The sequence below is a fragment of the Megalops cyprinoides genome, chromosome 1 (genome assembly GCF_013368585.1).
Source record: "Megalops cyprinoides isolate fMegCyp1 chromosome 1, fMegCyp1.pri, whole genome shotgun sequence".
NCBI lineage: Eukaryota > Metazoa > Chordata > Actinopteri > Elopiformes > Megalopidae > Megalops > Megalops cyprinoides.
The window spans coordinates 14,644,776-14,670,985 of NC_050583.1; the positions used below are offsets into that span (position 1 = coordinate 14,644,776).

The 26,210-nt window shown below is 41.9% G+C and overlaps 3 protein-coding genes across 4 annotated transcripts; all 3 read left to right on the plus strand.

Annotated features, from left to right (window-relative positions):
• The first annotated feature begins 1,807 nt into the window (after positions 1 to 1,807).
• Positions 1,808 to 12,077, plus strand: LOC118782698 (putative RNA-binding protein Luc7-like 2). Its single transcript, XM_036536177.1, has 10 exons — positions 1,808 to 2,414; positions 3,375 to 3,469; positions 3,694 to 3,792; positions 3,963 to 4,073; positions 4,213 to 4,356; positions 5,473 to 5,649; positions 7,978 to 8,150; positions 9,055 to 9,084; positions 9,179 to 9,328; positions 11,182 to 12,077. Exons 1-10 carry the CDS (start codon positions 2,354 to 2,356, stop codon positions 11,414 to 11,416), a joined length of 1,275 nt encoding a protein of 424 aa, XP_036392070.1. The 5' UTR covers positions 1,808 to 2,353; the 3' UTR covers positions 11,417 to 12,077.
• Positions 12,078 to 13,147: 1,070 nt separating this feature from the next.
• LOC118782687 (polymerase delta-interacting protein 3-like) lies at positions 13,148 to 20,954 on the plus strand. Of its 2 annotated transcripts, none has more exons than XM_036536155.1 (10): positions 13,148 to 13,219; positions 14,266 to 14,369; positions 15,282 to 15,664; positions 16,494 to 16,550; positions 16,820 to 16,864; positions 17,138 to 17,362; positions 18,009 to 18,086; positions 18,669 to 18,798; positions 19,191 to 19,257; positions 20,300 to 20,954. In XM_036536155.1, the coding sequence occupies exons 1-10, from the start codon at positions 13,152 to 13,154 to the stop codon at positions 20,484 to 20,486; spliced, it is 1,344 nt and encodes a 447-aa protein (XP_036392048.1). In that variant the 5' UTR covers positions 13,148 to 13,151; the 3' UTR covers positions 20,487 to 20,954. The 2 variants fall into 2 exon arrangements, with proteins under 2 accessions (XP_036392048.1, XP_036392057.1); XM_036536164.1 differs by having other exon boundaries at positions 19,191 to 19,254; positions 20,303 to 20,954.
• Positions 20,955 to 22,292: 1,338 nt separating this feature from the next.
• rrp7a (ribosomal RNA processing 7 homolog A) lies at positions 22,293 to 25,584 on the plus strand. Its single transcript, XM_036536202.1, has 7 exons — positions 22,293 to 22,369; positions 23,275 to 23,417; positions 23,657 to 23,782; positions 24,172 to 24,295; positions 24,417 to 24,514; positions 24,763 to 24,970; positions 25,417 to 25,584. The coding sequence occupies exons 1-7, from the start codon at positions 22,309 to 22,311 to the stop codon at positions 25,500 to 25,502; spliced, it is 846 nt and encodes a 281-aa protein (XP_036392095.1). The 5' UTR covers positions 22,293 to 22,308; the 3' UTR covers positions 25,503 to 25,584.
• Positions 25,585 to 26,210: the final 626 nt, after the last annotated feature.

Below are 26,210 nucleotides of genomic sequence, written 5' to 3' on the forward strand. Positions count from 1 at the left end.
TTCCTCTAAGTGTGTTTCATTTACCTCTGAAACCGAGAACTAGACTGACTCACATTTTGTATAGAAAAAACAACATATTATGATAAAAATGGTAATCTTATGTTAGTGAATATTTTTTCATCAAATGCTATATTATAGAGATTTACATTTGAATATGATTGGTTAAAAGACAACACAAGAATGATATATAGTTCTTTGTGTATGTCATTTTGATTTAAATACTGCTGATCCAAAACAAAATTAACAGTCAATTCTATAATCTGCAGCATGAATTTAAATGACTTATGAAGCAAGATTTCTAAATGCAAATACATCCGTCCTAGCTGTCTACCTGTGTGTTTGGGAGCCGATACATTTCATGCTACCTAACAACCTAATAAGATGATTTGTTTAAAACTGAACTCATACAAAAAATCGGGAGTGCTCAACTCCACTCCTTCAGTTACATAATTTAGAGTGACCCTACACCTTTTAAGGGTGCATCTACTGAGCCACAGAAACAAGCTACTTTGTAAAGTAATACTAAAGACAAAATAAAATGCTAGAAGACAAAGCTGTGAAACAGGACAGTAATATTACTAAGAATTACCACTTCTAGTATTTTATCATGCAACTGTTCAGGCAATCTGAGCAACCCCTCAGGGTGGGATACCTGCAGGATGTACACATGCGCTGTGCATTTTTGTTGCCTCACGTTATAGAATACACACCGGTAAATTTCTGTTTGTGTCAAATGTCTCTGTATGCTGACTTCAGTTTGAAGGTATTGCTTACCTTTCAGTAAATAATTAGGACTATAATATCTTGAACTACACTATACATAAATTTAGTGACACTATAACAGATGCAATACATAAGCATTTCAATGAGAGTAAACTTTAAATATGTAGGCTACTGATGATGTAGCCTTGAGTTCATTTTTTTCAACAGGTAACTGTGCACTAGTGGAAATTTTGATACCACTGCAATGTTATCGTTTTTATCACTATATCACAGATGTTCAGGCGACACAGTTTCATAATACTGATAGAACGTCAACATGACCATAACAATCTGATGTCTCAGGCACACAAAGTGTCAATTGTCTCTGTAAGCTGGAAAGTTCTTTTTCCTAAAATAGATTTCTTTTGTCTTTTTGACACTTACTACCAAGAGTGAGCTTCTACCTACATCAGAGTATTTCAACTAAAGACAAAAAAGTTTCTGGCATTGCATTAATATATAATAAAGTACAATTGTAATTAAAGTTTGTGACCTCGTGTTGTCATTTCCTGTTGAGCTAGGTGGTCACTCCTGAGTACATGGGGAGTTGTCTGCAGTGTAAAAACACGCACAACCGAGCTGGAAGTGATTACGTGGTCGCAGAGGTCTTTATTTTTTGTCGGCAACCTAGTTAACATTTACGTGTAATGATGACGCCATCAGTCGATCTTCCCTTGAGATTTCTGAAGAAAACGCGGTCTCAAATCTTATGCTGACAGCAACATCCTAAGAAGATACTAAGATAACCAGATAAGAGTCTCCCCCCTTGATTTACGCAAATGTGAAATACACTTACTACGATTTTGAGTCCTTATTAACGTCCATTCGTGATTTCAATAACATGTTCATCTTTTTAAATCACAAACTGGCAATACTTGCAGAATTGAATGTACAGTATGGATTTTCGGCGTGGTATGTGTTTTGAGTAATATTACACTCTCGCTGTACCGTATCTCTCTATGATGAACGAAGAGACGTGATGATGTCGTAGTTGTCTATCAAGCCAACCAGCGCTAAGAGCAAAAGAGCTCTTCCTCTCCAGTCAGAGAAAGATCTCAGCGCGGTCTGGTGGACAAGGAAGCGTCGAGATTCAGGGGAATTTGGGGAAGATAGTGAAAATACGAAACACGTAGAAACAATAATGTAGAATGCATAATGATGAATAGTTTAAGGTCATGAAATTTTGCCGCCATAAACAAAACGAATATTTACTTAATAATAAAGATTTCCCAGTCAGATTAGCTAACTGGCTAACTTTCGATTACACAGTTAGCGGGCTAGCTAGCTAGCACCCGCGCCACACAGGTTTTCAACCTTCCGCTTTCCACGACCACCAGCAGTGTTATGAACTCGGCGTCGATTTGAAAAAAGGGGAAAGGAGTCGACAATTGCGGTGATTTGAGCGTTAAAGAGGCCTGTTCAACACAGGTGGCTCAGAATAAGGTAGCTAGGTTGCAGCTTGCTGGCTAGTATTTCTGAAGAAACTTCGGAAGCTACTACAGGCAACACAGCCAGGCCTGCTCTGTAGAGAGGGAGTGTTGTGTGTGCATAGAGAAGCCGGCGTGGTCTGTCAGCGGCAGAAACAAGAAAGATGTCTGCTCAAGCGCAAATGCGAGCAATGCTGGACCAGCTAATGGGAACCGGGAGAGATGGTGAGTAAAATAAAAAATATACTGAACTTAGAGAATGCCGCTTAGAATGACCATAAAACGCGACGCCATCGATGCCGTGGACGCCAAGTAGCTAACTTGCATGGTTACTGCTAGGTAGCTAACTATGTTTACTCGAGTTCAAATTAAAGTTAATTGGATGGTTCGTTATCTTTACCAGTGTGTTCCCAAAGAGGACGTTTAGTGAAAACATGTACTGTGGTGCTGTTATTTAAACGTCAATACTTACTTTGAGGTACGTTTTTTCTGCTGTTGAAACAAACCTGCGGGCAAGCTAGCTGTTGTTAGCTAGCTGGCGACACCAGACTCTGTTGAGTTCGAGTTTCGCCTTCAGTAGAGTCGGCTATTACTATGTTACTTAATGACACGCCATCGGTCAATGCTGGATGTAGCTAGCGATACAGTTGACATCGCTGCGCTGCTGTTTCAAGCTGCGTGATTGGCTAATGTAACTTTGAGAAGCGCTCATCATGCTCATGTTGGCTTGTTCTGTGTCTGGGTGGTTGTTGGAGGAAGGGGTGCATGTTGTCGCCTCTTTTTTCTTCTTCTTTTTTTTTTTTTTTTACTATGAAGTTAGTGTAGTGTAATGTTATTTAGAAATGCCCGCTAGTTAGCTAATTTCATCAACTGTACAAGACAGTTTTTACTTTGTAGCTAGATACCGTAAACATTTGGGTGATTTTCTCGTTCTTGCTCCTAGGTAGACTGTTAAGATTAGGTATAAGGTTACAAAATATTGAATATTGTGCATAATTATAGGTAGCATTATTTGGCGTTATTAACACATTAAACATAAGGTTAGTGATTATTGTTTATGTGAATCATAATGTGTCTGTGTTTGTGATGTGTCTTGTGTTCTACCATATCATATGTTTATTGATATTTGATATTTATGGTTATGTGGTCTTTCGTCACATTTGCTGACCTGCCTTCCACTTTCAGGGGACAGCATGCGTCAAAGGATCAAGTTCACAGACGAGAGAGTGTGTAAAAGTCACCTTCTGGACTCCTGTCCTCATGACATACTGTCAGGCACGGTTAGTAGACTATGCCACTGCTTACCCATTTTACAAGTTGGGATGTCCTTGCTTTACATCTCTTAGAGTACAAACTTCTGACAAGTTAGGTAGATGGGTGCCAGATCCAGTATATGGTTGCGCATCTCTAGGCGACCATGGATGAGCTTTAGAGTGTTAGCCTGCCTGTAATTGTGGTTGTGCGTTGGTTGTGTACATGGTAACCAGGTGTATTGATATTACAGCGCATGGACCTGGGGGAGTGTGTGAAGGTCCATGATCTTGCACTCAGGGCCGACTACGAAATTGCCTCCAAGCAGCAGGAGTATTTTTTTGAGCTTGACGTGAGTTTCAATGCTTGATCTTATCCTTTCTTGCTTTAATGGTGTATGTTTATTTGTGTTTTCCATGTAGCATGGGTATATTTCCTCACTTTCTCCAGTTCTTCTTTACTTGTCCCTCTCAATATCAGTGGCACAAACCTGCTGAATTTATTTTCATACCTGTCCACCAGGCTGCGGAGCACCTGCAGTCCTTCATTGCAGACTGCGACCGGAGGACAGAGCTGGCCAAGAAGCGTCTAGCTGAGACACAGGAGGAGATCAGCGCCGAGGTGGCTGCCAAGGTCCGTCACCACCTGTCCTCTTTACTTGCCGTTGACCTGCCACATATAGGCTTGCTGTCTCTCAGTGTGGCTCGAGTGCTGTGTTAACCCCCTCTTCCTCTTCCTCTCCCCCTCTCCCTGTGCCCTCCTCCGTCTCCAGGCGGAGCGAGTGCACGAGCTGAACGAGGAGATAGGGAAGCTGCTGGCGCGGGCGGAGCAGCTGGGAGGCGAGGGGAATGTGGAAGAGGCGCAGCAGGTGCTGGAGAAGGTGGAGAAGACACGAGCCATGAAACGAGAGGCAGAGGTAATAGGGTGGGCTTTCTTGTATCCCAGAATCTGTACAATGTTGTATTTACACCAAGACTAACAATGTAACAATAGTGATTCTGTGGCAGTATTGATAAATAGATCAGTTGCCATCTAATAGATTATAAATGGGCAGCTGGACAGCTGTGTAGTGGTAAGGAGCAGGGCTTGTATCCGAAAGGTTGCTCATTCACTTCCTTGCTGGGGAGAGCTGTTGTACCCTTGGGAAAGGTAGTTAATCCACAGTTGCCTCAGGAAATGCCCAGCTGTATAAATGGATAATGTAAGAACTGTAACCTGTGTAAGTCGCTCTGGGTAAGAGTGTCTGTGAAATGCCAATGTTGTAATGTAGCGTAAATGAGAAATGAGCGATCGTCTTAATAGTAATAACTGATGCTGCTGAGAAAAGTATGTGGTGTGGTGCCCCAACTTTATGTTTCCTTCTTTAGTTTCTGGGCAACTCTCTGTTTGGGCACCTGCCTCTCGGGTCCTTTAAAATGCAGCCACTGACTTTGAGTCAGAGGCCCTTTATCACAAAAATCAGAAATGTGTGCAATGTGAAATTATCACAGCAAAGAGGAGGAAATGGGAGGAAGCAGAATTTATGGAATGTTTTCGCAAGGAGATCCTACCTCTGCAGCCCATTAGCAATTTGACAAAATGCCAAATAATTACCATTCTAAGAAACTGTTGCTTAAACCATTGATTCGAAAGGATCTCCACACTAGTACGCCTCTGAACATCTGTGGTTTTTCGTGTACTTACTGTTAATGTTGAATGAGAGAATAAAACAGTTTAAAATGTTACTGTTTCCCAAGCCTCCTCTTCACGTGATTCTCTCAATCTTTTAATTTTTCTGAATGAAGCACCAGATTTCCATCTGTCCCAATAAAAACATGTACTTGAATGTCCTCATCTTCTCCAAATCCTCGGAAAGCAGGAGATGAGCCAGCAGATAAGGACACTTGTAGCTTCAGTAATGGCAGAGACAGAAATTCCAGTGTAGAGTGCGCTCGGGTGAATTGACCGTATGGTGATGAAGCGTACCATGGAGCAATCGGTAGAGCAGTCTGTAACACTTATGTGGTATTGTGTCTGCATGATGTTTTTGTAGGATATATACAGGAACTCTATGCCAGCCTCCAGTTTCCAGCAGCAGAAGCTCAGGGTATGTGAGGTTTGCTCGGCCTACCTGGGTCTCCATGACAACGATCGTCGCCTTGCTGACCACTTTGGTGGGAAGTTGCACCTGGGCTTCATCGAGATCCGCGAGAAGCTGGAAAGGCTAAGGGTGAGAATCTGACTCTTGTTGTGAAACATTACTGTTCATTACCATTGCCCAGAGACGTTCAGTGTATACGAATGTGGCTGGATAATATGGTAGATATGATGGTGATCGTTGTTTACAGTTGTATATGCTGTTTACTGACTGGCTTTGTAAGTGCACTGTAAAACTGATGCAAAAAATAATCCTAAGCTGGCTCAATGCTGTCCTCTCTTTCAAATGCGTTTCCAAACCTTTGTAGGACTGGTATCAAGGGATCAGGCAGTCTGAGCTTCTTGTCCTACTCCAGCAGGATTGTATTAACGTGTGCAGTGCCAATTTGGCAATGTAGTCGCAACTCCCTCAACTGAAAACATCTGTTCCAGCTGGCTGTGTAAAGGGCACAAGCAAGTGATAAGCTAAAACGGCATGAATAGCTTGTTCCCGTCATTATGGTGTCTTGTGTTCTTAAACGATGAGTAAACGTCCACTCTAACCTGTGAAAATTTCCGTCACGTTTCTCTGGAAATGTGAGTTCCTTTGAAACTGTAACGTTGGACCGTTTGGGAAAATTGCATCATCAAAGGTTTCCTTGTTTTTCTGAGCCCTCTTTCTCAACAGTGGCAGCACTGGTTGATCTAGCAACCACTTGGGGGAATAATAGCCCTGTTGGACTTCATAAATAGGATCATTTTTCCAGTGAGTGCTGATTCAGGACTATGCTGGCAATGGATGCGAATGCTAATGGCTGAAAGGAACCAAAAAAAAAATCTGGAGCTGTTTGTACTAATCAGCTTTAATAGTAAATGAAGCAAAATCACTTGTAACATAGTCTCATCAGCAAGTCTGAAACTGGGAACGTATTATGTGATTCCACATGCAGACTCCCCCCCACCCCCCCGACATCTCTTGAGTATCTATCACTCTGCTCTTGACCTTGTGCTAGAAGTGTGTGGCTTCTTTAGAATCCGTCATCATCTTGTGTCATTTCTTCTCTGGCCTGCTCTTGTTGCTGGTTATGTGGAAGCTCCTTGTCTTAGTCTGTTTCTCAGTTCTGTTACTCCTTTCCTCATTCTCTGCCTCTGTTACGCTGCTCGCTGTTCAGTTCCCGTCACAGGCTCCCTTAGAGCCCTTGATATTATTTCTTATTATATTAACAGTTCCTCTTATTGTGTTCAGTCTATCTTCACACACAATCTTTTCTCCCCCTGTGTCAGTGCTCTTCTGGATAGGCAGTCTATTCGGCGTCTTCCTCCTCCCATATTGTGATCTTGTTCTTCCCTAGCTTCAGCCTCTCCTTGGCTTTCCTCGCATACGAAAGACCTTTCTGTGCAGTACTTACACATTTCCCTGCCTTTTTTTTTTTTTTTTTTTTTTTTTTTTTAGTAGTCTTTCATTATATTTGTTGCTTTTTCTTTATCCTTGTATTTCTTAAACAGTGTGTGTGACTTTTCCCGTGGTTTATAGCTCCACAGCTTTTTAAACTGTGCTGTCTCAAATTGCTTGCTCATTAATTGCAGTTCGGGTTTACCAAATGAAACATCGGCCCTGTTCACACTTGGTTTTAAACTGCGTCTTGGGTGATCGGATCACAAGTGGACAGCTGAGACATCACCGTTTATACCTGTGTCTATCACGCTTCTCCAAGGTGTACAGCTGACCAATTATGTTCAGATTTCGTTACTGCCTATGTCACTTCCCCTAGAAGGGCCCCGGACAAGCACCAGATTTGTTTAGCACAGGCTAGCTACGAAAACAAAAATGTTGCAAGAACTAATATACATGTAGGGACTATTCCAACTGTTGAAATTGGCAGGACAAAGTCATTTGTGACTTGCAAAAGAGTGCAGGACAAGATGAAAAAGGAAGAATGTTAGAAAAGCAGTGGTTTTCGCCATTGCTGTGATAGCCACAAGACCCTGAAGAGTGAAGTGCATTGGTGACGTATTTTCCTGTTACGTCCTTGTCGGGGGCACATTAGGACGCATTAGCATTTACACTACAAAAGATATGTGGTCAAATGCGTCCCAGACCACCTCGGCAAGTGGTTTGAGTGATCGGTCACAATGCGTCTTTGTGGTCATTTACACTTGTATTTAGCGCTGTCCACTTGTGATCCGATCGCCCAGGACGCATTTTAAAACCAAGTATAAACAGGATCATTATTTCCTGAAAAGTTATTTAAAACTATATTTTTGTAGAGTTTGTTTTGTGTTGTGATTGTTCAGCCTAAAGCCTAATGCATTGTAAGTCCTCCCAGAACAAGGTTTATTCTAAGTAACATTATACCCATTTAAACTGGTTTCTTTTTCCCTTCATGTGCTCTGTCTCTCTTTCTGTCCTTATTTCCCAAAGAAAGCAGTATCTGAGAAGCAGGAGCGAATGCGAATGAGAAGACGGGAAGAGCGAGACAGAGAGGAGGAGAGAGAGAGACAGAAGGAGTGGGAACTGGAGAGAGAGAGGGAGAGAGAGCGAGAGCGTGAACGAGAGAGGGAGAGAGAAAGAGAGAGAGAAAGGGAGAGGCGGAGGTGAGTTACTGGATCACTGTTTGTGTTGTGCCTTTGTATGTTCTAGTGAGCCATAAACTTTTGTAACTGTTGCAACATGCGCTAACACACCAAGCATAACTTTGCTATCGTGTTTGAAATATGATTGACACATCCCTTCCTGTACATGGAAAAAATTTGCTGTATTTTATTGTTTTATTATTTATTTCCCCCATTTTAATGAATCAGTTATTACAGTTGACGCTGTAATTTAGTGCTTTGCAGTATACATGCCTTATGAATATGGTGTAATTTAATGAACTGCAACAGTTTCATCATAGATGCTGCTGTTGTTCATCATTCGATGGTTGTTGTGAAGAATGTGTTGTTATGCATTTTGAATGCGCTTGGCTGCCCCACCTTACTCGCATATTGAGGTCTTGGGACCAAATGAAGTGAAATATCAAACTAAGTGTGAGTTGGATGAAGTGTTTGAGAACATTCCACAGAAAGATTAACACTGCGTCACAGTGTCAAAACTGTTACTGTTAAATACTATTGTTAAATTGTTAGGAGAAGAATGGGACAGTGTGTTACTAAAATGTTTTGAGGAATTGAATCTATTTTTGAACTGTAGTGAATCACGTTGCTACATTTAGTAACAACAAGAATGTCATTTTCTTTTTGCCGGCATATAAGATGGCAGTACCAATCAGTTGGTGCTTTTTGGAAAATGTATGCCCACTGCTTTAGTCCAAACTGTCCTGAACAATATCTGAGCAATCGTAAGCATAGCACTATGTAATGCATCATCATATTCACTTTTTTATACTCTTGTTTTAAAGAAATAGTCTGAATTCGTCAAAGATGCCGACTGCATGGAGCCAAATGTGCATTCAGTGATACTTCTGCTGTGTGTAAACTTATACTCTCAACGTCTTTTCAGAACAAGATCAAGAAGTGGAGAGCGATACAGGTATGGAGACTGTGTCTTTATGAGTGTGACAGTGTTGAGTCAGTCTGTCAGCACGTGCGGCTCATGCGGGCGTGTCTGCCGCTCTCTCCCACAGGGATGGTGGGAGCTCTTCCTCCCATCGCTCCCGGCGACACCGCTCCTCCCGCTCGCGGGAAGAGGGAGGGGAGAAGGACAGGGAGAGGAGGCACAGGCATAAGGACAGGCATCGTTCCCGTTCCCACTCCCACAGGAGCAAGAAGAAGAGGTACTGCCTGTGTGTGTGTGTGTCCCTTTGTGTGCTATTTTCCCACTTTCTGGCAGTCTCATATTAGTGTTTCTAATAATACTCTTGTCTGCAGAATGAGGTTTAGTGAAATGGCAAACTTTTACATCTCTGTTATTTTTTAACAGTATTATTAGGTTGCCCTAATTAAGGCCTACAGAAGTTATTGGCAGCCGAGTTGTGTACTGGTAAGGAACAGGGCTTGCAACCCAAAACGTTTGATAGCCTGGTGGCACACTGATGTCGTACCCTTAGACAAGGCACTTAACCTGAATTGCCTCAGCAAATATCCAGCTGAATAAACGGGCACCATAAAAATTGTAAGCTATGTAATTTACTCTCTATAAGACAATTTCCTAAGCAACTACAATGTAAAGTCATCAGTATCTTTCTGTTTCATGTTTTTCCATAGTTGTCGCCCAGTACCTGTTGTCCAGTGGTTGCAGAAGTAAAGGTCTCTTTAATTTGACAATCTTTTGGATATTAAAAACTCAACCAGCTTTTCAGGTTGCCACGGGAACCCTTCCTTTATTAGTCAAGGCATTGAGTTGGTTTTCTAAGCTCTCCTTCTGTGAAGTAGGGCAGATTCTCAAAGCTGTAGGGCTTACGTAAATTAAGTGAGTCACTCTGCACTTACAAACTGCACTGCACAGAAAATTAAGATGATCAGTAAGGGCTGGTGCCACCTTTGTGTTGTTGTCCTCTCACTGAGACTTGTGCTCAGCCTCAGTCAGAGGCTGGTCCTCAGTCATACAGCTGTCTGTTTACTTCCATATGTGGTGACAACACAGTTTATTGAATTTACTTTTCAGTGGTTTTATGAATAGCAGCTGCTTACCTGTACATCTCCTGTTAAATAATTAATGTAGTTTCACATTGTGTCTGCAGTATTGAAGCATCGTTTCTAGCACCTGGATTGACATGGCAATATGGCATCCAGTTCCGAGTGTTTTTGCACAGAACACACACTCGTTTTAGCAGTGTATGTTCTGTGCACATTTCCGAAAGTGCTGTAAAATACACCACTTATCTTCTATCTGTTAGTAATTTTCTCGGTGGATGTTTTTGTTTTGATGGATGGTGTCCACTTTTCTTTGTGCTGTTTCTTACATTCATGTAATCTTGAGTTTCGTCATTGCTTTTTGTGTCCCACTATATCCTCTCTCCGTGTCAATTGGTTTGTGTGTGTCTGTGTATTTTTTTTTATTTTTGGACCTTTTTTAAATTATGGAGCCATACTTCTATTTCTTGAACTGCTCCATTTCTGCCTATATCAAGCCTATCTATATAATTGGTGCAAATTTCATACAAAGCACTGCTGGTGTATGTGGAGTAACTGCGGGATTCTAAAAACCTACCTTGGAGTTTAATTTAATTTTGTTAAATTTTTATTAAGAACAAGGCAGTGCCAGTCTGAGTTGCCCATGAGCAGCTGATTATAATATAATTATCTGTTGTGACATTACAGTAGTATGTGGACGTCACATTAATTTTTAGGTATTACAAATAGATAGTAGCATGAAATGATTCTGAATGTAACAATGATTAGAGGTCAGTTTTTTCTTAAAACCGGATGCAATCAGGTGAAAAGGAACAAGCTGCCAATGGGTGAGCCTCATTTAACTCACCCTGCTTGTTCATCATCCAAAACGCAATTGCCAAATAAGTGTTTTCTGCCTGTTGAATGTGTAGCTCGCCAGTTGCCCTGCCAAGGAGGATGACAAAAGTTAGCATTTACCTATTGCTCAGGGTCAAGCCAACGCTTTTTTAAGTGTCCACACTTCCCGTATGTCTGCTGTGCTAATGTCTCTCTCTCTCTGTCTTTGGTCTTTCAGGGACAGATCCCCACATCACCGGGAGAGAGAACGGTCGCCATCACTGGAGAGGGAGTATGAGAGAGGAGTGGGAGGCGGAGACATCTGGAGGGAAGAGCAGCGGATCGGCAGGGAGAGATCTTTCTCACCGGAGATGGCGAGAGGGAGGGACGCGGCCCGGGAAAGAGAGAGATCGTTGTCGTTGGAAAGAGAGAGGCATTCCAGCTCCGAAGAGAGAGAATCCGGGGAAATCTAGAGAGACTGAAAGCTTGGAAGATGCAGAGGGTAGGGGTGATTGGGGGCTGTGCTGTAACACAACAGTGGGTAAGAGTCAGGAGAGGCGATTTTGTATGTACATACATTCGTTAGGCAAGAGGAGATGCATCTGGAGAGAGGAAGATGATGAGGCGGGACAGAATAAGATGGAGTCAGGTGACAGACAGGAATTGGGAGGAAGGGATGTAGATTAGTTGGTAGGCAAAAGTGGAAATTCCATCCTATCACTGGTAGTTCATTTGTCACGGGTAAATTGGAGAACAACAGCAGGAGGTCATGGAGAATTGCCGTTAAAAAAAGGAAGAGTGAGATTCTACTCACAAGCTGTTTATTTTACATTACTGTGTTTTCCTTTTTTTTTTTTTTTTTTACTATGGCCATTATTGTTGTTGTTATCAATACAGTTGTCTTTTTTCTGAACCCCTTTGAAAGATGACGTTTCACGTAATGATCATATGGAAATGCATATATACACATAAATGCAAACACACATAGCATACATAACAGACCTTGACTAAACCAAATCGCACACAGAAGCCATATATGAAGTTTACACACATTGAGTGATTCAAAAACCCTGAAAAAACACACACACACACTCACACACAAACAAGGAGTTTTGAGGCCCTGCACCTTGCTACAGTCTATACCAATTGAATAAATACTCAAGTTTCATTGTAATATTAAGACTCAGCCTTCCTTTATTCTGTGATGTTGGGTGTGGGTTGAGGCATGCAAGTGTATAAATGAATTGGAGGGCAGCACAGGTGTGTGTGAGAGATACACGGCATGCTGGTGCAGAAAAGATGGAATCTCGGGGGTTGTATGGAGTACCTTGTACTACAGTCCTCCAAAGTCAAAATTTTGAAGAATACATATGGCAAGTTCTTAGACTGTAATGTCACTTATCCCTCCCACATGTCGATAGGCCTGTTTAAAAAGCTCTACCCTTTCAAGTTTGGCAGAACGGTTTTCTAGTCCTTATTTCACTTGAGCAGAATCGAGTTTAGCAGGTTTTTTTTCTGAATTGAGCCCTAGTAAAAGGGTGTGGTTAACTGTGCAAACATAGGAATACTATGGACTGCCGCTCTGATTAGGTCCTATGTTATGGAGTTTCTTATTACTAATGCGACCCTGTGCCCACTGAAAAGGAACAAAAAAAAAAAGAAATAGCTCTGCGTTACGAGGAGGCTGACGTCACTGACTCATTTATCCTCTCACATCAGCGTAAGCCTTCAAGGTAATGTGAACTGAATGATTGATATTGCTTTCAAAATGTTGAAGCGCTTTTACAAAGCCAATTGCTTTACAGCATTTAAATTAACAAGGGAACAATGGAAGTGAGACTTCTGGCCGCGGACGTTGTTAGCTGTCGTAATTAATAAAGGTGATGTCACACCTTGTCACTGTGTAGAATTTTAACCGGGCATAGTGTTCATTAATGTATATATTTTGTGATTTCTTGATCTTGGTCACTACTGAAGGAAGTGTACATTTGCAACATTGTTTTAATTACTTAACTGAATTTATCTTTACTTGGCCATAACGGGACGTCGTGGACACTTGGCGAGAAATTGGGTGAAACCGAAAGGCAGCTGTTGCGCTCATATTGCGAACACACAAAATTGATTTCCCCCTAGTTTGATCCGGTACAGCCACCGTCTATTACCCATTCTCTCCTATCCACTGAATGTTACACACCTAAAAGAAACAGGATGGCGGATCTTTCCCTGGACGAACTGATACGCTTACGCGGCTTAAACGCCAAAGGAACTAACAGCAGGTAATGGCACTTAAATTTCCTGATTCCACTCACGTGGATCTTGTCTGATGCTTAGGTAATGATCAGTATGCTTTGGATTTTAAGATAAGTTAACAAGTTGTAGGTTTAGTTGGAACGCACATACTGCAGTGGTCCACCTCCACTGCGTCACCAATTGGTGTAAGGGGGTCTCGCCGTAGAAGCGACCTTAGGATTGGTTAGGCACGTATTCAACAATTTTCGGTTTATGTACATGTGTATGTACCCAACGATGTATACCGCTTTTGTTAGCTACCCGTGTCGGTAGTTAGCAACCCACCCAACGATCTAGAAACCTAGAGTTACATAGCTAAATGGCTACATATATCTTCTCATTCGTCGTTTGTGTGCTTGTGTCACTAGTCAGATAGCGATTTAAATCTCTCATCTGAATTATATTCTAAGTAACTGAGAGAGGTGTTTTGTAGATGTTTCAGCTAGATCAGAAGAACATCGCTGTCAAAGTTTTTTTTCTCCAAGCTGAGCAAAGTCGGCACATTTATTATTAAAACATACATACCGGCTATGTAGAAGCCACAGAAGCATAACAAGCTAAGTAAGTAGTTTTTCTCTTTTTTTTTCTCATGTAAATCCAAACTGGGGGGGGGGGGGGGGGGGGGGGGGGGTCTGGCAAAACAGTGATCTGGAACTATTTTAACTGTGGTATCTAATGTGCATGGTTTCGAGGAATTTTGTAGACTCAGATTCTACTAGATACAACTAAATACCGCTCAGTTCTTTTCTAGCTAACGTGTTATTGTTTTGCAGTTGTTTTTAGTTTTAAGATAGTACAGCAAGGTAGCTCATTATTCCTTTTGCTGATTATCTCCAAGGTTCTAACTCGTCCTCACAAATGCATCTCATACAGCCAGTCATATTGAAATAGTAGTCCCGCCCTTCATGTACACAAGGTCTCCGCCCATAATTCCATTCCTTAATGTGACGCTCAGGTGGTTGTTTTCCTAGGCATTCAGTCAGTACGTTGGTATGTAATACTGGTATTAATTCACTTACAATCTTTCCCTCAGGCCCACATTTCAAAGGGGTGCTGGAGGTGAGAGAAGTATGGTTGGTGCAAGAGAGAAAATCGGTGTGGTGGATGCCAGGCAGAGTATCGTTTCAACGGGAGGAGGTAAAAGACTAAGCTACATAAATAATTCTTTTGTTTATTGTACATATTATCTAAACAATCTAAAGGCTGGTTTTGATGGCAGTGTGGGTTATTGATTTGACTACATTGCTGGTCTTGTGCTGTAATACTGTATGGATACATTTATGGAAAAGCAATACATCAAAGATATTATCGGACTATCACATAACGATTATTCTGTTCATTATGACAATTGGCAGTGCTGTGAATATGCAGGTTTTTTAATCTGGTTTGCCAGTACAGATCTACCAGAAGAACTGCTGTTTTCTGCTTTCTCCTGAATAATTGTTAGACTGAAACCCAGCATATGTGTAGACCTCAAGAAATTTCAGTTTGTGCCCAATAAATAAAGAGGTTTTAGACTTCAAAGATATTGCTTAGTATCCTTCATTGTCTGTATTGAGTGCTGAATGTTCCAGCACCAGTGATTCAGTGATGGGTATGTCTGATATGCTTGTGTGTTGAAGCCTGTTCTGACAGTAGTTGTTTCATTATTTTTCCATAACGATGGGCACTTCAGGGGTTCATTACTCAACTGCAGTAAATTAAGTGTTTGGATCAATCAGCTGTTGTTTAAGATATGTAATCTGTTGATTTTAAAGGTTGATTCTCACTGTATTCAGCTTTGATCAGCCCAGGTGACCAGTTTTGGGTGAATTACATTACAAGTTGTGGAGATCTGAAATGTTTGGCTAGGAAAGCAACCAACGCAACTTGTAGGATTGTGGCTCTCCAGGAATGTGGCTGTGAATGTACCTTTTCAGTATTGCTGTTGTATAGTATTATGCTATCATATTCTTTTGTAATGTTGACTATGCTTTGTACGATGGAACCTTTATGACCATAACCTCTTTGTTTGTTTTTTTTTCTCCTCCTTTGTGTTTCCACTGAAAGGTGGCAGGGAGAAGCTTGCCCAGAAGGACGCCCGCTTTAAAATTAAAAGAGGGGCCGTGGGGGGAGGTGTTCAGGATGCTCGACAAACAATTAATTTGCGCAAGCAACAGACGCAGGACATGCCACAGCTAGAAGTACGCCACCCCTCACAGAGACTCTCCCATACACACACACCGAAGATACAGCTGCTCAGCCACAATGGTAACGGAACAGCACAGGACTCTAATGTGGAATTAAACACAAGGGGAGGGTTGGCTTTACAGGGGGGCGGGCCCAAGAAAATGATGGATGCACGTGATAGGCTTAGCCTGAAGAGAAGCGTTGTAGTTGCCTTGCCCACTCCTGCGTCGCCTACACCCCTCAAAATCACCAAGACCATCCAGGCAAGTCTGAGGTTCTTCTTTTTATATGTGTTCATTTATAAAATGCATGCATTGCAAAAGCAGCCAATGCTTAGTAATGAAAATATACATGATGAAGTACAAGAACGGAAAAGTAATTGATATAATTGATGATCGTACAGGGCTGTGGTTTGGATACATTTTTTGGTCATATAGCGCAGCGTTTCTCAAACCTCTCCTGGAGGACACCTTGTCCTGCATGTTTTAGCTCTCTCCCTGCTCCAACACAGCTGATTCAAATGATCAACTTCTTATGAACTCCCGATGCTGCTTAATAACAAACTGATCATTTAAATCAGCTGTGTTGGAGCAGGGAGAGATCTAAAACATGCAGGACAAGGGGTCCTCCAGGAGAGGTTTGAGAAACGCTGATATAGCGGAATCAGACATTTTTTCCACCCAGCATGGACACTTTGAATTATTTAAACTCATAGTGGAAACATTTTTTTAATTGATGTTAGACATAGCAGGTGTCCCAGTGCAGATTACCATGCCAGCAATATTATATCTTGCATGTTTTATATTTCATTTATACTGCTTGGCTTCACTGTGGCAAATTAAATTGACTACCTGGCTCTACAATAGAGCAGTGTAGCACCTGGGATTTGAAACACAGCCCTCAGGCATAGAGGCCAGGGGTGTAACCGCTTAATTATTTGCTAGCTTACATTGTTGTAATAGTTGAAGTGGTTTCAGTCAAGCATTACAGTATTTATCAAATAAGCTTTGTTCAGGATTGTGCTGGTTGATGGGTATGTCCTGCTTACAAAGTCTGATGTGATCTCTCCCTTACCTTTTTCTCTGTTAGCAGCAGCCAGTGGGATTGACGAGTGCCTTTCGTATAAACATTCCCAACAGAAATACCCAGGTGGGATTGATGGGGTTAACATTGAGTCAGTAGAGACAGAAAGAGAGGTGGAGAGAGAGACTGGAGGTGTACATGTGCTTGTGTTTGAGTAAGGAAGTAAGAGCAGAGAATATGTTGCAAATAATATTGTCAATACGAAGACAGTGTAGTATGACCTTCCTGTACTTTGTAAAGTACCATCCTAAAACTGTTGAATAAGTTTAGCCAGTTAGTCAGTATCCAGCACTCCTCTTGTATAACTAGTGTGTTATCTACTGCTGTTCTCTCAGTCCCTTTCAGGGGAAGATGGTGTCAGCCCCAGTAAACAGAAGAAGGTTAGTACCGTCAACAGCTTCCTTCGCAGCCGTGTGACTAATAACACTAAACCAGTGAAGCTAAACCAAGCTAAACACTAACAAGTTTGTGTCATTTGAAATGTCCACCAGAAGCACGACACTATACTGAACAGCTTTGTTCACCTGCAAGGAAACTACACAGACACATAGCACAATCTGCCATAAACACACCATCTTGACACACTTACATGGGTGTCTGCTGCAGTGTCTAAAGTGTATTTGTCTTTTTTTTTTTTTTGCTGTTTCCTGCAGCCTGGTGTCATTGCGTCTCCGTTTTCCGGCCCAATCACCAAAGTTGTCCAAAACGACACCTATAAGGCACCCGTTCCTGCTGCACCCGAGGCGCTCTCCAGGTCCACACCCGCCGTACCAGCATCCGGCCACGCACCCCCCACTATAAAGGCAATATCTCACACCTTGGCCACCGGCCAGGCGCAGCAGGGAGGAGGTGCCACTGCGTGTCCGGCTGCAGCACAGGTGAGTGCATTGTCTCTGAAATCCTTCATCATATGTTTGCTTGCTTCTCTTTCAGATTTAAATACAAACATTCCTTTAATCAAACTGCTTTCTTCATTCAGCAAATTGTATTTGTCACAGTGGCAGTTGATACAGGATTTTGGCTCCAGTTAACCTGCACTAGAAACGGTAGACTCCCACAATCACTCAGTCACTTTCTCACTTTCTCACTCACTCACTCACTCACTCACTCACTCACCCACTCACCCACCCCTCACTGAATGAGTGTAGCCCTAAAGTAACAACATCTTACCACTTTTACCACTACATGGCAAAATACAGGGTTGTATCCCTTGAACAGTGCCAGTGGTCTTGTACTAAATAAAAGATGAAGAATAAGGATGTCAAGCATTTATTAGATGATTGGCTATAGTATTATGTGGCAATCCTTGGGCAAGTATGAAGTATGAAGTCCTGAATCTGGTATGAATCCTTGCATCTTCTCCAACAGTGAAAATTCCTGCTGATAACTGCTGTGAAGACTCTTGAGACTAAAGGAAATTTTACATTGACCATTTTGAGGGATGTGCTCAGGTTCAGTAGGTCCCTGTTTGTCTTGTATGACATCGGTGAATGTATTAAGAGCTCCCTTTTCATCCTTTTGCAGCCAGTCTGCAGTCCCCTGGAAGGAACCAAAATGACAGTGAACAACCTTCATCCCCGTGTCACTGAGGAGGACATTATGGTAAGGACCTTCCTCTCAGTCCCTTTGTAGTTCTTATTCTGAGGCTTATCATGAGTACATGAGTCGCGCACCACAGCACAGCACAGTATCAGTTTAGTGTCTGAATCCTAATGATACCACAGCAGAAACGAACCCCTGAAGACAAAATAATGACAACAAAACAAGGGAAGAGTTGAACGCTTAGGCTAACGACCTCAATGACTTTCACTTACATTTTTAGCGTCTATCATTTTATTCTACATTCCAGCATCTTACAATTGAGCTGTTTTCTTGTAAGCTGTGGATACTTGAACGAACCTGTTGTTTTACACATGTCTTGGGTGATGGTCATTGTATTGCCACCTTTTCCCTGTATGATCTAATTTATTTGTCTTGGTTTTCTCTCAGCATTTGGCTGACTTTAATTATTTGCCTTTATTCATTTGTTTATTTGGCTTTATTTAAGAAAAGGAAATCGTTCCAAATTCAGCCTTTTGCTGTCTGCTGTTTCCACAGGTGGATGGTTTTGAAAGTGACTGTCCGTTTCTACAGGGAAGCTCTAGTTGCACTAACGCCAGTGTGTTTCTGTGTGTGCCCGTACAGGAGCTGTTCTGTGTGTGCGGTGCCCTGAAACGAGTGCGGCTCCTCAGAGAGGGGGTGGCGGAGGTGGTGTTCGTCAGGAAGGAGGACGCTGTCACAGCGTACAGGAAATACAACAACCGCTGCCTGGACGGTAAGAAACGGCTGCCAAGGACAGGACACTGACAATGACTGGGTTTGATCTGTGTGTCTGTTTTTATAGATTAAAAAAAAAACCGCAAAACTTATTTTTAAAATTGCACACAGCGTGGTCAGGCTGTCTATAAGATGTGGTTCTCAAGGCTAAATGTTGCACTGGTCACAACACTAGAATGTTGTTGTTTCTGAGCACCTATGCACAGTAATGCATTGTGCGCTGTATTAAGCACCAGAGTTTTGCGGTTACACAGGTTATGACCTCATGCATACCATATGATATCATCAAACATGTCATAGTCTTGTTTTTTGACTTTTGGAATTCACCTTTGAAACACATAAATTAATTCTGTATTAATTCTAATATGTAGTGTGTCTCCCCCCCACCAGGTCAGCCCATGAAGTGCAGTCTTCACATACAGGGAAATGTGATCAGTTCAGATCAGCAAATCTTGCTGTGAGTCTCTGTTCATGTTCTTGTGTCATGTGTTTACATGTTTGGTCAGTAAGTCTGTCCCTCTTCGGTCTCTCTGTCCAAGTGGCTGTTTCTTTTGCTGCCTTCTGTCCTTCTGGTCCTGCTTTTTTATTCTTCTATGTCAGTCTGATTTTTTTATGCACCTCTCCTGTTCATTGTTTTACCCTACTTCTACGTACAGTGTTGTGATGTTTTGGATTCTGTGATCCACTGACTGATGCATAGTAGTATACTTGGCTTCGCTTGTCTAGTCATGTTGCGCAAGTTAACTTGTGGTAGAGCTTGAATAGTGTTATTGTCAGGGCTCAGGCAAGGACTCAGACGTGGACACGAGAGCTTCAGGTTCCGAGGGGCTTTATTGATAGCGTCAGGTGAAATGGCAAAACCAGAACAGACAGGCAGTCCAAGGGCAAAGCCAGGGTTGAAAACGGGAACAGGCAGGGTCAGGAACCAGGCAGTCAGGCAATCAGGGCAGGGCAGCAAGCAGGAACCTGGTCAAGGTACAGGCAGGATCGTAACCGGTAGTACTCACAGGCAGAAAAGTCGGCGGGAACGAAACAGGCACAAGACACTTCAATGAACTGGCAAACAAGACAGAGACAAGCAGGGTAGATATAGGGCTGGGCTGACGAGGAGATGGGAAGCAGGTGTGCAGGCAGGCAGGTGAACATGATCTCGGCGATCAGGTGGGCAGAGACAGGGCGGAGAGCGGGGCAGGGCTGAAACACAAGGAAAAACAACAAACAAAAGCACATGGACCAAAATGACAGATGAGGAGAACATAAACACAACAGCTAGGGGGCCGGAGTACTGACACTTATGCTCACACTCACTGGTCTAGGAGTGTTGTTAGCCTGGTGTTGCTCATTCACCTTGAATGGATACACTTATGTTCATTTGTGCTGCAAGTTGCTCTGGATAAGAGCGTCTGCTAAGTGAATGTAATTGAATGTTATGTAATGCTTCTTAGAATGTTTTTGCTGAATTAACCCGTTTGATGAATTAACCTTTTCCTCATTCGCAGGAGGCTGAGTGACAGTCCGGGAGGGGCAGGAGGCGACAGCAAAAAAGAGGGACTCCCGCCCTCTCTCTCTCGCCCTCGTGGTCGCTCCAGCTCTTCTCAGCCCACGCCAGAGGTTGACCCAGCCACCATCTTAAAGGCCCTTTTCAAGTCCTCCCCTCAGAGCCTCTCTACCACTGAATCCTCTTAATGCACAGGCCTCCACCTTGTGTATTATGAGATAGCACACAATACAGCTACCATTATGTGTACATGCAAACACACCCACATTGTTGACAGTGCAGGGGCCTGTGGCTCACATACAGCTACAGTACAACACATACACTTATGTGTACGTGCTACACAACAAACGAGGATTCGTTCCATGTTAGACGGCATGCATACGTTGGGAACTGCGTATCATCCAATCAACACACTTGCACAATGACCACATTTTAATCACGATACACAGAGAGTGGGTGCCTGCACATTAGTGCTCAGTAAGGTGTGGCATAGGCCACCCAACCATACAACTGTCTCAATTCCAGTACAGACACATGAATGTACAGACAGTGTATTGTCCACGCACAGTGTCCGTAAAGGAGTGGCTGTGGAGTAGGGTCTGGTATGGTTTTCTTTCAGTTTTATAAGCTGTAACCTAAACCAACCTGGGTGAGGGCAGAGGTGGCATGGAATTCAATAAGTAAGGTTCTGCAGAGAGTAACTCAAAAACCACCTCAAAAACTAGTGTTTAAAAATTGAAAGTAAATGAACGCAAAACTTTTTTTTTTTTTCATTTTATACAAAGGGATTTTTTAAGTTTATGGTTATGTTTCTTCAGAGTGTTCACATTGAAGGCCGTCTTTCTGTGAATTATGATCCTGAGAGAACCGGGATCCTAAGGGCTTCAGGATGACAGACACCGATGAATGAATGTATTATACACTGGAAGACAAGTAACATTGAGCTCAACAGTACAGAGTACATTAATGGAATGACATTGAGAATAAAATTCCATCTCTGGGCTTCTTTATGTTTATCTTGGTTTACATTTTTAACTGGTTCACTCTTTGTGACATGGCTTGTTGCAGACCCTCATCAGACACTGCAAACAATATAAAGGTCCGATGAATGTACCACAAAGAATTTAGATAGTGGTACCTAAAAATGAGTGACTATGCAAAGTTATCCTTTTTTTTACATTCTTTTAAAATTTAGATAAAATAACATGGTTTTTAACAAACAGTAATATGGCAGTAAATGTTTTATTCATTTTCTTTTACAGCTTTGGTGCCTTTTTATATGGAGTTGTTACTTTGTTCTGTGTTTCTTTTGTAATGAGCCACATGTTCTGTCAGGGAATTGGAACTTGACATTGTAATATTACCATGTTTTTACCACATCATTACCCATTTATCCTGAGCTGTACAGCAAAGCACAGGGCTGAGTATTCTCTGTAGGTATGGTTATAGTCAAACATATTGTGGTAAATTGATTGGGCACCTAAATTATTGTAACTCATTTGTCAGTCATGAATGTGTAGAGGAGCCAAGTCTCTGTGTCATTGAATTCTGTAATAAATATTTTACTTTATAGAGAAATTCTGGCTTTAATGTTTTTATCTTTGGCATGTGGTGAAGGTAATGCTCATTTTCCCTTTTTTTTCCAAGAAAGCTTTTTATTATCTGCCATAACAATTCTCCGGTCAGGACCAATAAGGACGAGCAAAAAAGAAAATGTCAGAGCCAATAGTTAATGCATTTACTATAAATATAAAATATATTTAAAAAAATATTATTCTAAAGCCAAATTGAATTCACAAAATTCCTCCATAACGTGCAGTTGTCCTTTTTCCCCCCCTTTCCATGTCCTCAAAAAGAGGGAACAATGACACCAATCCGTTGATCCAACTTCACACCCCAATACGGCAGGTGGCGGTATGCCGTGTTCAACAGAGGCAGATCGACTAAGTCTGACGTAATCAACCGAAGAAGAGGGATTTCCTGTTTGCCTTACACGAGGGTATAGTGAAGATGGCTCCCTCCCAGAGAAAACAGTCCAGCGAGCCCTGTGTCATTCCAGGGGGATTTACAGGTAAGACAACGGGGGGGATTTGGGAAATATGTGGTTGATATAGAGCAGAAATGTGGTAGCCAGATGGCAGTTTTGACAGAAATGCAGCAGGCAGTAAGTCATGTCTTGTAATTGCATGTGCAAACCCAGCTCAACTTCTCACTCCATACAAGGATTTGGTTTTAAACTCGCAGGCTAGTTCACGATTTTTCTGTGAACCAGACATGCTAGACTTGAAACGTTACAAATGTCATGTCCCTACCAAACTGCATCTTGTGCCCTCTGAACCCGGTAAATGAATGCTGTCAACAGACATACAGCCGGCTTGCTAGCTAGGTTAGCTTTGCCACGTTTCGCTTCACTGGCACAATTTATTTGTGTTCTCCAGTTGTGGTCTGTGGTGGTGGGATGCGTTAGCGATAGTCGTCAGTGCCGCTTAGATGTACGAGGTGGTCATGGTAATAGCGAGAGAGCTGCCCGTCTGGTTGTCTGTTGTATCACTGGTGGACACTGCGTTGAGGAACCTAACTGAGCAGTAATATGTTCACTGATAGTTAGTATCCGTTTGATCTCACAACTATTGCTAGCTACGTAGAATAACTTTGTGGATAATTTAATCTATACTTAATTCAATAATTTAAGATGTACTTAATGTTGTATTTTTTGAGGGTGAAATATGATTCAGACTTCGATGTAACGTCTCTATTGTACAGCAAAGTACAATGAGTTATACTGGGGTTGAGTTATAATGGTGGTGATGACAATGATAATGCTAAAACAGTACAATGTGATACAAAGAAATATCTAAACTTATTCGATGTGTTTAGGTATGTGACAAACACATACTGTTAGTGCAGTTACCCGGGCGAGTCAGGTGAGTTGGGCATTTGTGTGTGTGCTCACTCTGTGTTAAATTTCTGCCTCAGCGCTGTCACTGAAGTTCAAGGCAGACAGCACCACCTGCCACACTGTGTGCGTGAAGGAACACAGAGTCCGGGCTGAGAAAAACTCCAGGAGACCCCTCGACAGGACGCTGTTCGCCCTCAACATCCCCCCATACTGCTCGGAGGTACCAGAGTCTCCTCAGTCACTCATTTAATGGGAGCAATAGATAAAACAGTGCAGTGATTTATATCAGTTATTATTTCTATCAGGACTTGTCCTCAAAGCACTGTCACGGGGTTGCTGCCTTTAATGTGCTTGCCTTGTTTCTTGGACGAAGTACTAGTGATTATTTCCTTATTATACTGCTATGTATGTCTTTGCTAGTATGATGTATTTTAAAAAACTGGTCTCTGTGTTTTTCAGGATGTTGTGAGGGAGCTGTTCTCTCAGTTTGGGCCCATCCAGTCTGTGGAACTGAGGGAGAAGCCTGGCACGACTGACCCCAAGGAGTCAAAACTTTCCAAGTACTTCACACCAGCACAGAAGGAGGTACAGCGCCTTCCTGTTTGCGTTTAGCATTTTGGCAGCCCGCTCCAGAGTAACTTACAAAGCAAAGGCACATAATGCATATAATACAGTGAACAACAGTGCATCCAGAAGACATGAGACCAGCAAATGAGCTTCCTCTGAACTGCATGTTGTGTACCTGGCTCTCCTCCTTTTGGCTTTTATATTTTTTTTTTGCTAATGCTGATTTGACTTGTGTGACTTTAAATCAAATACAGGTTGGCCTTTAGCAGGGTGGCTCAATACATATTCATGTGTTTAAAAAAAAAAAAAAAAAAACAGGTGTTTGTGTGTTCATGTGCAGCAGTGACAGCTTCAGCCAGCCAGTGTTTGACTGCCAGATGAACCCTTGCTGTCCTTGTGTCTCTCAGGGGTTTAGAGTGGGCTATATTGTCTTCAAAAATAGTTCCAGCGTGGCAGCTGCAAAGTCCCACCCAACTGACACGCCGTTAGTTGTCTCCACAGATGAGCGGCCAGTCAGGACGGGCCTACAAAGTGAGTGCCAAATGCTAATATGTGAATGGCCTTTCAGTTTAGTAAAAGAATCTCTTTTACACATCTTGTGAATACACAGACCATTTTTGTGATAATATTGTACTCTTCCTCTCTTTCCTAGAATGGGTACATCAGTACAGTCAGTCATTAGTTCAACCAGACAAGCTTCAAGAAGTGGTTGACAGCTTTATGCAAGAGTACGACAAAAAGAAAGAAGAGGTCTGTAAATGGCTGTTTTCACTGCCATTCATTTTCCTCTGCATATTTATTTCCATTGGCTTGTTTTGTGCCTATGTGTATGTGTGTCCACCTGTTCAAATGACCTTCACAGTATGTAAGTGTAACTATATTTTGTTATCTGCTAGGCAGATAAAAAAGTATACATATTAATCTCTTTATGAAGATGAAGGTTGTACTGATCATTCTGCTTTTCTATGTGGTTTATTGGCCTGTCTGTTTCGGAACAGGAGTCAGAAAGACTGAAGAAGGAAGCGGAGCAGCAGGAGGAGGATGGGGAGGGGTGGGTGACGGTTACGCGGGCAAAGCGCGGGACCAAGGCCCGTCCCCACAGTGAGGTGGCCAACCAGAAAGCTCTGCAGAAGGAGGACAGGAAGAAGAAGAGGAAGGAGCTGCTGAACTTCTATACCTGGCAGCACAGACACACGCAGAGAGAGCGTGAGTTGGCACTGTCTCTTTCTATAGTGATCATAAGTACAGAATCTAGGGCTTCACAGACATCTGTTACATGATTTTAGTGTTCACAACTTTCACGTGGAAGAAACAAAAAAAAGTTTCTGAAGTTCTGTAGCATCTTGTAAAAAGTGTATAACTGTTGAGCATCATTGGTCCATCAGTTTAAACTGAAATGTTGTCGTGATCTGGTTTGATGCGCAAATGACAGATTCAAGTAACGTTGAGTGCAATGTCGTGTTGCACTAGAAATACACAGGAAAGGGTTTATGAAAAAGTAGTGAAACTATATAGAAAAAGGTTTTATCTGTAACATTTTTGTGTTCTAGCGTTGACAAAACACTGTTTATCTCCTACATTTGGCGGTGTACTGTTTTCCTTTGTAGCCAGCCGGAGCGGAGATGGTGTTGACCTTTTCTCTGTTTTTGCAGACATTGCGGAGCTGAGGAGGAAGTTTGAGGAGGATAAGCAGAGGATTGCAGTTCTTCGAGCGCAGAGGAAATTCCGCCCTTACTGAATCCCAGCGTCCCAGTGTGCCTCTCCCCTCCTGTCCCATCCCATCGCTGTTCAGCCCACATTTTAAACCACCTTTGCCCCTACATCCACAAGTTTGTCTTTTGTGTAAAAAAAAAAAAAAAAAAAAAAAAATTTAAAATAAGATTTGTTTGAATGATGTTTTTATTTTTCCATGAAAGTATAGTTTTTAAAATATTTATGGGCTGCATTTTCACAAGACAGTATAGATATGGTCAGTCAGAGGATGTTCCTTTTTTATGTGATCTCAATATGCAGATCTGATGCCTGGTCTAAACAGCACAGCAGTATAATCAGTATAATTTAGGCCCAGTAGGGACTACTTGTTTAAGCACTTATGGCTGCGTTTAGATCGTTCCAGTTTCAGCATTTATTGAATTCAATTTTGAGCTGGACCTCCAAAGAAATTCACAATACAGTGGTTCTTGTTCAAAGATCCAGTTATGATTCTTGCCAAAGCATGATGATCATAATGTTCCACTGGCATTTTTTTTACTGTTAAAAATGTACTCATGCACTTTTGCTACAAAATGTAGCAATGCAATTACATACAGTATTGACAATGCTCTAATACATTTTCAAACACATTTTATATATATATATATATATATATATATATATATATATATATATATATATATATATATATATATACATACACACACCAAAGGTTGATATCTCTCAACTGTCC